Source organism: Leuciscus leuciscus, assembly GCF_965113295.1.
Source record: "Leuciscus leuciscus genome assembly, chromosome: 20".
NCBI classification, from domain to species: Eukaryota; Metazoa; Chordata; class Actinopteri; order Cypriniformes; family Leuciscidae; genus Leuciscus; species Leuciscus leuciscus.
The window spans coordinates 28,842,405-28,853,920 of record NC_138744.1 but is presented as its reverse complement, the minus strand read 5'-3'; the positions used below and the strand labels follow the sequence as shown (position 1 = coordinate 28,853,920).

Genomic DNA, 11,516 nt, shown 5'->3' with positions numbered 1-11,516 from the left:
GTTATCCCTAATCCTGTCATCTTCCTTGCCATCATCTTTTTTGATCCTTTTGTATTCAGTGCAATAAAATTTTAACTAACTTTTCTTTCACTGTTGGAGTTCTGACTTATTTTTGTTCACCCATTTTTATCAGCCCAAAATTGCCTTGCAAATAGCGCCGGAGTCCTCTATTTGTCAACTACTTGGTGACTAAGGAGAAACTAAGGAGAAAAATGCAATAATGCAATAAAATGCAGCTTATATCTGTTGCTTTCGGTGACGTGAATAAATCTGATCAGTAAAAATGCATGAAGTGACCAGGTGTAAACAGGCCCAGAGAGAGAGAGAGATTAAGCTTGTATGAAATTCCCAAGTTTGTGTGTATCTCAACAGTGTTCGGCAGTACTCTACTAATAGCGAAACTGTACATTTATCTGCTTCAAGAACAGCGCTGTTATTACCTAGCTAATGAGAAATGTCATGTAGCTTTTAAGTTGTTCAACTATTTTACTGATAAAATCGTCAGAGCAGCGCTGACAACACTGTGCGATAGTGTGTCCGTATGTTGCATATAAGAGGGAGAGAGACCGGGAGAAAGAGATTATGTGCTTTTCCATAATAAATAATAAATACATAATAAAACATGGAAAACATGGAAATAATTACTTTAGCTGTGTGTTTCCCTGAAAATAATTGCACACCTTAGAAGATTCTGATTGGTTGACGAATGAAGTATTCAACAGCCACATAGTATAAATGTTGATTATGTCTTTCAAAATAGAATTAACAGTTACATTTTGTGTCTTTGCATGAGATACCTACATTTTTTCAGACCTGGATAAATTCGACACTCTCCTCCTTTCTCAACACTGGGGGAATATACAAACACTGAGATTTCAAATATAATCAACTGTTTTGTAGTATTGTAGAATCTTATGATCATGAAGTATGACAATAGTGTCATGCCATGAAGTCCTCTTAATCAAGATTCCAACATGTAGTGTATTAAATAATAGCTAAATAAGTACATACTTTAGTTTCTCCAGTTTACAGGTTGGATCATCTTTTTTATCAGAGAGCAGTTTCACCCCAACGTCTCCAGGGTGGTTGTAGCTCAAATCCAGTTCTCTCAGATGATCACCATTTGAGTTGAGAGCTGAGGCCAGTGAACTGCAGCCCATCACTGTGATCATACACCCCGACAGACTGCAGGTAATGTTGCAAAAAAAAAAGTGTTTCTAGAGCATCTGATTTAAATATATATATATATATAACAGATATTAACCCAAGATCATGACAAATCATTGTCAAATGTCTTTTACACTTTGCCACACAGTCCCAGACTTGTAAGAATTAACAATAACTATATTCTATACATTTTCATGAACATACTGTAATGGCATTTGCCTGTGCAAAACTCGCTGTCATGATACTAGGGTGTTGTAAGTGGTTGCCAGGATGTTTTGAGTGGGTTTTATATTCCATTGCTGTGTGGTTGCTTGAGTTTTCTGTTCTGGGCAATTTCTATGCGTTTGCAGTCATGCAAAAAGAGTCCCCCCTTAATAAACTGTGATATTCAAGTCTCTAGATTTGGCTTGGCTACCTCCTTCAATGTAAGACTGTGGGACTTGTCTATGAGGTCTTCGCCTGTTTAGTTGTAATTAAGTCAGGTCATTAAGAAACAGCATACCTCTTAACAAGATGTATCATTCATTTTCACAGCATAAAGTTTAATGCTTAAACTTTAATGTTTAACTTTTAATGTTTAATGCTTTAGTTCCCTCACCCGAACGATAAACCATAATAATAGTGATGCCTGCAAGGAGGACCACTAATAAAATAACCGTTGGCGACCTTTGGTTCTAATATTATAACACAGCAATTATGTCATCATAGTTGTGCTTACCCCAGTTTCTCTAATGTACACTGTGGATCCTTTAGTCCCGTTGAGAGCTGATTTGCTCCCAAATCCCCCAGATCATTGTGTTTCAGCTCCAGCTCCTTTAGGTCTGAGTAAGATGATTTCAGAACTGATGCTAGAAGTTCACAGCTTGTGAGACCACATTTCTTTAACCTGTAGAAAGAGGTAAATTACATCACATACCAAATTAGCTAATGTTAAATCTAAACACTCTCACAAATAAGGCAATACTTACTTGAGTTTCTGAAGTTTACAATTTTGACTAATAAGTCCAGCACAGAGTTGTTTTACTCCATTATTAGTTATCGTATTGTAGCTCAGATTCAGTTCTCTCAGGAGTGAATTTGTTGATTTGAGTGCTGAGGCTAGATTTGTACAGATTTCTGATGGGAAATCACAGCCAGCCAGCCTGATATGTAGAAATGAAAGACACCACAACGAATGAATTAGCAGTAACCATCAACTCACATTTATCCAATGTATTCTACTTGGTGAAATAATTGCATCAACACTATGAGGAATCATTATTTTTGTCTAATAATAGAGTTTTATTTTCCAATTGCTAAGACCATTTTCTCAATATTTAGGTCACTTTTTCACTCCTTCAATGTAAGACTGTGGGACTTGTCTATGAGGTCTTCGCCTGTTTAGTTGTCATTAAGTCAGGTCATTAAGAAACAGCATACCTCTTAACAAGATGTATCATTCATTTTCACAGCATAAAACTTTAATGTTTAACTTTTAATGTTTAATGCTTTAGTTCCCTCACCTAATAATAGAAATCATTATTTTTTTCATTATTCATTATTTTTGTCTAATAATAGAGTTTTATTTTCCAATTGCTAAGACCATTTTCTCAATATTTAGGTCACTTTTTCAAAACCTTATTGCGGAAACATTGTGTGCCCTGCGTGCCCATCTGCTATGCCACTGTCTGAATCTAAAAAATGGTTAACACTTTATTTTGATTGTCCCCTTTACACATTCTGTTGACTTTAATTAAGTAAGCACAAACTGTATGTCAACTGTTACATGTTGCCTGCGTTTGCCCCTAGACAATTAAGATGTTTCCTGTTCCTTATGCCGTGCTGTAGTCCTTTGTAGTCCTTTGTTGGTTTTCCCTGTTCATTAGTCTTGAATGTTATCATATTGAAATATATTCTGAATCTGAAATACTACAAACAAACCAAAAAACTCTAATACTCAAATAATACTCTAATAAGAGTTCCCTTTCGTGGTCACTACGAGTTACGTCGTGACGACGAATGGGGTTTCGCTTTGAAAGCCTCTCACCTTCGAGTATGAAAGATGCTTGGAATCGGCCACTCCAACCGATGCTTTCAGCTGCCCGGGAGAGCATGGCCGTCACCTCTGGGTCTGACTCGGCTAACGCTGGCACTCCCGAGGGAGGCAACGCAGTCAAATCCTCATTTCCAGAGGAATTGAGCCCGCCTTGTGATGCTGTGAGTGACATGACATCATCCGCCAGAGCCCCGAATGAAAACACTGGGTCCCTGAGAGGAACCAGGCACACACGGAAGCTCCACGGTTTGTGATGTGGAGGGGGGCGAGGCCCGAGGAATGACTCGTCGGTTATTGTGCCACATCGTAACTCTCAGATCACCCTGGCCACCAGCCAAAGTATCCCCTCTAAAGTATCTAGATTGGGGTGTGGCAGAGGGGACTCTACCCACACGGAGATCATTGAGTCTCGATCTAAACATCGCAATGGTCATGTTCCCGCAATGAAAACATGACTCATCCATTGATTAAGCCCAACACGCCAAACAGCGCTCGTGACCGCTAAGCAGATGGATCATGCACCCACATCCAGAAAACACACTGGCGAACCGTCTTGAAAAAGACGTGCCACGTGCATCTCTTTTAGAGAGAGAAAAAAAGCTCAGCAGAGTGCTGAAGTGCCCAGGGAGAAGCACAAACACTGTCGGCAGATCACAGCACAGATCAGCAGCAGGCAATGTGATCTCGCTGGAACGCACAAGGTGGGGCGGAGTAACGCTTTGCAAATTCCGCAGACCCATGGCATTTTCTTGCCATTGGCTCGTTTTGTATACTCGAAGGTGAGAGGCTTTCTATGCGAAACCCCATTCGTCGTCACAACGTAACATCTCCGTTCCCTCGGGAACGAGGGTTACATACATAACCGAGAAGTTAGTTGATATGTAGGTACAACATTACTTACAGTCAACAGAATGTCTAATGGGGACCATCCAGATAAAGGGTAACCAAAAAATAAAATACTATCAAAAAAATTAGATGTAGCTGAACACTTACACAGCTGTTAGTCTAGTAATTCAATTACCATCTATACAATAGGAGTTTAATTAAGCATAATTCCATACTGTAATTTAAACATGGACCATGTTACATATATTGTAGTGAATTCTTATCAGTAGAGAGCTGTAATCCTTGTTTTAAATACATTTCCCCCCCCCAAAAAATTGTATAATGCTAACCATTGATAGTGTTTTAGGTAGATGCCTCATGAGTGACTAAGTGTTTTTGTTGGGTGACAACCTTTACTTGTCTTATGAAGAATCTGAGATATGAAGTGTTTTGATAGTTTTAATGCACTCTGAATGTGAAATTACCTGCTGTACTCAACTGCTGAGTTGAAAGTTCATTATGAGAACTGTTAAGAGTTTTGAAAAAGTGACCTAAGAGTTGAGAAATGTGTCCTACCAACTGTGAAAAAAATAAATTAAGTGCAAGAGTATTCTGGATGTATGAAGAAGGGATTTACAATCACAACATCCCATATCAAATAATCAACAGATATTCATAATCTTAATAATGAAGTGCATTTATCCAGGTTGTGTTTCTAATGATTTATTAAGGTTACTGTTGATGTGTATATTTTTGGTGTATAAGATGTGATTAAGGGCAATAACAGTGTTTACTTGTTTAGCCTGGCTTCTAGAGAATACATATCAAATTGTTTTGTAATTGATAATTATATGACACCACTCGCCAGTCTGCAATTCTGACAAGAACAGGGTTTCTAAGAGATACCTCATACATATTGACTACTTAGACTACTTACTTCAATTTTTGTAATTGACAAATTGGACTTGGTAGTCCAGAAAAGAGGACGACCGCTCCAGACTTGCTTAGTTTATTGTTGCTCAGATCCAGCTCTCTCAAGGGTGAGTTGACTGACTGTAAAGCTGAGGAGATTCTTCCACAGGACTCAGATGAGAGATTACAACAATCTAGTCTGTAAACAAGAGTGCATTTTTCCGGGTTTTTTTCCGTTTTTTTTCAAGTTGTTCAGACAAACCATTCATGTTGTTACTGTGTGCATTTAAATGTGACAATGCAACAAAAACGTTCTAACAAAATAAGGTTGTAATTAAAGTCTCAGTTCACTTGGCTGGAAAGCCTTTTCATGATATTTTAAATATCTGGCGGTGTAGCAGTGTGCAACATATTATAAACAATTTGTATACAGTAGGGATAATAAAAACAGACCTGGCCATTTTGCAGATTTTGAGCACTGGCAGCAGTCTTATCTGGTTTTCTGTTGATGTGCTGAACTTCTTCATGTCAAACTCATCTAATACCTTCCCAGAATTCAACAAGACATAAGCCAGTGCTGACCATTGCTCTGGCTCCAGCTCATTACCCAAGAGTGTTCCTGATTTTATGGCAGTCTGAATTTCTTTAACAAGAGTGTTGTCATTCAGCTCATTTAAACAGTGGAACAGATTGATGATTCTCTCTGGTGATTGTTCCTGTTTGATCTTCTCTTTGATGTAACACACTGTCAAGTTTTTATCTACACAGGGTTTACATGAACTGCCTTTGGTTAGAAGGTCTTCCAGGAGATTGCAGTTAGGGTCAACAGAAAGACCCAAAAGGAAGCGAAGGAAAAGGTCAAGATGTCCATTAGGGCTCTTTAAAGCTTTGTCCACTGCACTCTGATGTACACCCGAAAGATTTGTGAATTTGTCTTCAAGAACATTTTTCCCATCATTAACACATGCAAAGTGAGCATATATCGCTGCCAGATACTCCTGGTAGCTCACATGTACAAAGCTATAGACCTTCTCCCTGTACAATCCCAGCTCTTCTCTGAAAATCTCTGTGAACACTGAGTACTCTGAGGCTTTACTCACATCAATGCCACCATTTTTTAGATCCTCTTCTTGAAAAATAAAATTGTTGTTCTCCATTTGCTTGAAAGCCAGTTTTCCCAGTTTCGGAATCAATGTTTTGTCAAATTCAGACAGTTTCATTGGATTATTGGCATCAGCTCCATTGAACTTCTTATGCTTGAGACTGATCTGAATGAGCAGGAAGTGAGTGAACATCTCAGTTAGAGTTCTGGGCATTTCATCAGAGTTTCCATCACTCATCATATTTTCTAGCACAGTGGCAGAAATCCAGCAGAAGATGGGCATGTGGCACATGATGTAGAGGCTCTGACATGATTTGATGTGTGCTATGATTTCACTTGCCAGCTTCTGATCACTGATTTTCTTCCTGAAGAATGCTTCCTTTTGATGGTCATTGAACCCATGAATCTCGGTGACCTGGTGGACACACTCAGGAGGGATCCTATTGGCTGTTGAAGGTCTTGTAGTTATCCAGAGGAGAGCAGAGGGAAGCAAATTACCCTTGATGAGGTTTGTAAGCAGCACATCCAAAGGAACTTTCTCATATATATCAGAGCAGTAGTCATTCTTATGGAAATCAAGAGGATACTGACAGACTTCTAAACCATCTAAAATAAAAAGCACTTTCAGTTTTGAAAGATTTTCTTCTTTCACCTCAGGAGCATATTGTTGAACCAGCTGTAGAAGACTACAGTTCCCCTTTTTCTGGAAGAGGTCACGAAATGGTAGATGGATGATAACATTGATATCTTGGTTTGATTTTCCATCCGCCCAGTCTAGAATGAACTTCTGCACCGACACATGCTTTCCAATGCCAGCTATGCCCATCGTCAGGACTGTTCTGATTTGTTTTATTTGTCCTGGCAGTGTCTTAAAGATGTCATTACATGCAAATGAAGTTCCTTGCCTGTTTCTGCTTTGTGAAATCATCTCAATCCTCAGAACCTCATGTTCATTATTTATCACTCCACTTCCACCATCTGTCATGTAAAGATCGGTGTAGATATCCTTCAAAAAGCATTGTTTACCTTGAGATGAATTTCCTTCGATTAAATGTTGACATTTGTTCTTAAGCTTTGCTTTATTGGCATCTGTGATTTTTTGAAGTGGATTAGCTAGACAAAAGTAAGAGATGTTTAGATAAAATGAAAAGAAAAATCTTAATTTAAACTTCAATTAAATAATAATCCTACCATTTGCCACGAAGTGACATGCGATCCTCAGTGCTGCCTCTCCTCCAAAGCTCTCCACCATTTTCTCAGCAGCATCAGAGAGACTGAGCTTCTCTGGCTGATTCCCTAAGCATTCTGGGTAATCCTCAGATAGTTCTCTTTTGAAGGTTTTGAAGAATTCTGTTCCCATGTTCCCCATAATATCATAAAGTATGGTTTGACTGCCTGGCACATTCGATTTCTGTGGTAAAATAAAAGAGTACCCAATAGAAAAATGTTCATCAACCATAAATTATATAACTTGTTTTAAAATTAAATTGTCTGTTGAATAACTGAAAAGATATTTCAATGGAAAACTAACCACAATGTAGAATTTACTGTGGCCTTGGTGCTCTTGCCCCATACAGATGCTACAGATGTGCATGTTATCTGTCTTACAGAACACCACTGAAGCTCCGTAATGCTGACAGACTCTAGCAGGTCTGTCCTCCACCTGGTCTTGGGTCTCTTCCACAGACAACCTCCTGCAGGAATATTCAACATTAATCAGTTAACTTAAATTAATATTTAATATTAATTATTAATATTTTGTCTATTTTGGATTATCTAGGCATTTTAAAACTATTTCAGCATGTTTTCTCATTTCCATGCTTACTTCTTTGTACATTTTTAATTAGACAAAACCTTTTTATATTTTTCTGTGCTCCACTGCTGAAGTTCAGTGGTAGGGGGATTGATCTGTCACTCTTCAGAGAGAGGTGTGATGTTGGTGAGTCTGATTCCTCCTGTTTGGTGCTATGAGTAAAACACAGAACATTTATCAAAGGTAAACAAGTATGTTTATCTTTACACATGAAAGACAGTTTATACTTTTCCACTTCCATGTTATTTACTGTAAATGTTACATTAGATCAAACCTTTCTTTATTTCTCTGAGCTTCATCACTGAAATTCAGTGGTAGGGGGATTGATCTGTCACTCTTCAGAGACAGATGTGATGTTGGTGAGTCTGATTCCTCCTGTTTGGTGCTATGAGTAAAACACAGAACGTTTATCAAAGGTAAACAAGTATGTTTATCTTTACACATGAAAGACAGTTTATACTTTTCCACTTCCATGTTATATTTACTGTAAATGTAACATTAGATCAAACCTTTCTGTATTTCTCTGTGCTTCATCACTGAAATTCAGTGGTAGGGGGATTGATCTGTCACTCTTCAGAGACAGGTGTGATGTTGGTGAGTCTGATTCCTCCTGTTTGGTGCTATGAGAAAAACACAGTCAGACAATTTTCCACACATGCAGTTTATCTTTACACATAAAAAACCATACATATGGTCTTTCAAGTATATACTGTATATATATATATATATATATATATATATATATATGAAGAGTTCGGTTCCAAAACGCAATAAATCCATTTTGATTAATTTGAGTAAAAATGTGTTTTCTTTACCAAGAAAGTGGCAAGATGAAAACCACTATTTTCTGTTTCAAACTTTCACATAGCATCTTTAGGTTATAATAACATAAAAAATTCAAATCCAGATTTTGATTTTGAAATATTTATTATAAAAACGTTTTTTTTTTTTTTTTTTTTTTAAATGCAATAAATTCATGACACTTTTTAAAATAAATGCAATTAATCCATTGAATCAATTTAAAAGTTATTTTTCACATTGAAACTGTTGAAAATACACAACAAATTAAGTTGATCCACATATGACAGCCTCTGAAGTCGACCAATACTAATCTTATATACAGGCACTGGACTAAAAAATACATTAAATCAGCCATCGCTAGGAAATACCTGCTGAACTTTTTTGACGCCGATCAGCTGTAAAATGGCTTGGTCCTGCTCAGTTTTCGTTGACTTTGAGTAAAACAATCTGAAAGTTTTTTTAAAAGTTTGATACAGTCGTGTGAGAACAAGCAACAGCCGGCATTTTTCCTCCTCCCGAGTGCCTCATCTTCTTAATCTCCTCACGTAAATTATTAGATTTCAATGGCTTACATTTCTTCCCTACCGAAGAAACCACCACAGGTACATCAATGGCGTCAAAATTATTCATTTCTTTTGTTTGTTTGTCGATCAAAAAAGTACAAAGTAGATAAGGAAAACTAGGATGCCGGGTCAGGGTGTATTCAAAGCGCCGCCGTTACTGTTTACAATGTGTGGAATGGTACGCTGTGATTGGTTGAGCGGATTCATCGCATTCTGCAGAGAAGGGAGACTGGCGTTTGTTACGGTTTGGAAAGAAAGGGAGAAAACATGACAGAATAACACGGTGGATGTCGCATTTTAGGTAAATTTTTTTATTAACTTTTCAATGCTGACCCTATACAATACTGTTTTTTGCGGGAAAAAAGGCGTTTATCGCGTTTTGGAACCAAACTCTTCATATATCAGTAACGTGCGGTGAAGTCTTGTTATGGGTAGGCTTGCAATTCTGACTTTATAACATGCAATTGCGACTTTATTTCACGCAATTCTGACTTTATATCTCGCAATTCTGACTTTATAACAAGCAATTGCGACTTTATTTCACGCAATTCTGACTTTATATCTTGCAATTCTGAGAAATAATGACAGAATTGCGAGATGTAAACTCGCAATTGTGAGATAAAAAGTCGCAATTATCTTTTAAAATGTTTTTTTCTGTGGCGGAAACAAGCTTCCATACCTCCTGGCCTCTTCCTCCCATTCATCCTCCCTGACGCGTACCGTTACGGTAGGGCCGGCCCAGCTATCGGTAGGCGCCGGCGGTGCCGCGGTAGCCTACCTGAGAAAACGTTTTGGAAAAGACGGGCTATGGACCCAATCAACTCTATAGGAGGGGAGGGGAGAACTCCCTCTCATGGTACAACCCATGCAGAGGCTGCGCGCTGCGGTGTCAGAATGCAGAACGTGTGTAGCCTAATGTAACTAACGTGACAAATGTGAAAAAAATGTAATAAATCCTCGACCGGCCCAAAAGTGAAGCGGCCCACCGGGAATTCTCCCGATTACCCACCCCGGGCCTGTTGACAGCCAACGCTAGGCGCCGCTAGATGCTAAGTATCGGGAAGCGCGGATTGAGTGAGAGCGAGTGGATCACGTGACATGAAGCAAGCTCGGTCTCTGCCTCAATGTTGATAATTCAAGACAGCATGAGAACTGACTGCGCATGCGCAAATCTACGTAAACTATGTTCTATGGACCAAAGAGGCACTGCTAACCTCTGCCTCAATGGCCATGGCCTTGAATTTCCTGCATGAAACAAGGGTTTTAGGAGCAAACAATGGCAAAATGAGTATATTATATGTGTATTCCTGAATTTTTTTGTTACAAAAATTAATATTTGGAATAAAATAAATGCAATTAATAATGTGGTGAATTAATAAAGCTCTTGAAATTAATAAATGTAATGTCAACATTTCCTTTGGTGAGGCACTGCCTACCCTGCCTACCCTGACCGCACGTCCCTGATATATATATATATATATATATATATATATATATATATATATATATATATATATATATATGTATATATATATATATATATATATACATACACACACACTTCCTTTTTTCAAGTTAACTGTAAACTTTTCATTAGATCAAACCTTTCTGTTTTTCTCTGTGCTTCACCACTGAAGTTCAGTGGTAGAGGGATTGATCTGTCACTCTCCAGAGACTGATGTGATGTTGGTGAGTCTGATCCCTCCTGTTTGGTTCTAAGTAGGGGGGTAAAAAACTGTGGACTGAATATTTGTCACAAATAAACCACTAATAAGTTTTTTTCTATATCTCAATAACATTTAATAAATAATCAATTGTATCTTCATGCCCTTTAAATAGATAATGGTAACACTATATTTAAAGCCTTTATATATAATGCATTATAAAAGTATTTTTAATGCATTAATTTCTGCCTTGTTGTAATGCACCTTATAATGCATTCTATGGTTTCATTAATAATTTACGTACAATACTTATCTATTCATTGTTACACCTTTCGAAAGTATATAGCATTTAAACATATGATAAACAACCAATTTCACAAGGAATATGCAAATATTATGATGCATTTTAACTATGGTTACAATTATTTATTAAAGATATAATGCACATAATGACTGCCTTTATAATGCATTATACATAAATGCTTTAAAGGTGCATTGCGCAACTTTTCATGTTAAAAATACCCGTTTCTAACCCATACATGCTTAAACAATTGCCTGATGGGCTGAATGAGCCCTTCTCTGATCACTGAGATTGTCTTTATAATCCTGTACAGTAAAATAAATAAGAGGGATT

The 11,516-nt window shown here is 37.6% G+C and overlaps 1 protein-coding gene and 1 long non-coding RNA gene across 7 annotated transcripts in view; one reads left to right on the top strand and one right to left on the bottom strand.

Moving 5' to 3' along the window:
• LOC309484284 overlaps positions 1-11,516 on the top strand; it is a 278,513-nt gene that overhangs the window by 237,343 nt on the left and 29,654 nt on the right. The gene's annotated exons all lie outside the window — the stretch shown is intronic.
• LOC309484077 (NACHT, LRR and PYD domains-containing protein 3) overlaps positions 1-11,516 on the bottom strand; it is a 39,548-nt gene that overhangs the window by 4,239 nt on the left and 23,793 nt on the right. For 2 of the 6 annotated variants that reach the window (XM_082150250.1, XM_082150249.1), the window contains exons 4-15: positions 10,823-10,933; positions 8,364-8,474; positions 8,129-8,239; positions 7,896-8,006; positions 7,573-7,735; positions 7,233-7,452; positions 5,393-7,154; positions 4,965-5,138; positions 2,136-2,309; positions 1,886-2,053; positions 1,012-1,185; positions 802-848 (exon numbers count right to left, since the gene is read on the bottom strand). In XM_082150250.1, the coding sequence (XP_082006376.1) occupies positions 802-848; positions 1,012-1,185; positions 1,886-2,053; positions 2,136-2,309; positions 4,965-5,138; positions 5,393-7,154; positions 7,233-7,452; positions 7,573-7,735; positions 7,896-8,006; positions 8,129-8,239; positions 8,364-8,474; positions 10,823-10,933 (3,326 nt within the window). The remainder of the gene's footprint in view (positions 1-801; positions 849-1,011; positions 1,186-1,885; positions 2,054-2,135; positions 2,310-4,964; positions 5,139-5,392; positions 7,155-7,232; positions 7,453-7,572; positions 7,736-7,895; positions 8,007-8,128; positions 8,240-8,363; positions 8,475-10,822; positions 10,934-11,516) is intronic. The other 4 variants (XM_082150251.1, XM_082150252.1, XM_082150253.1 and 1 more) reach the window with 4 other exon arrangements.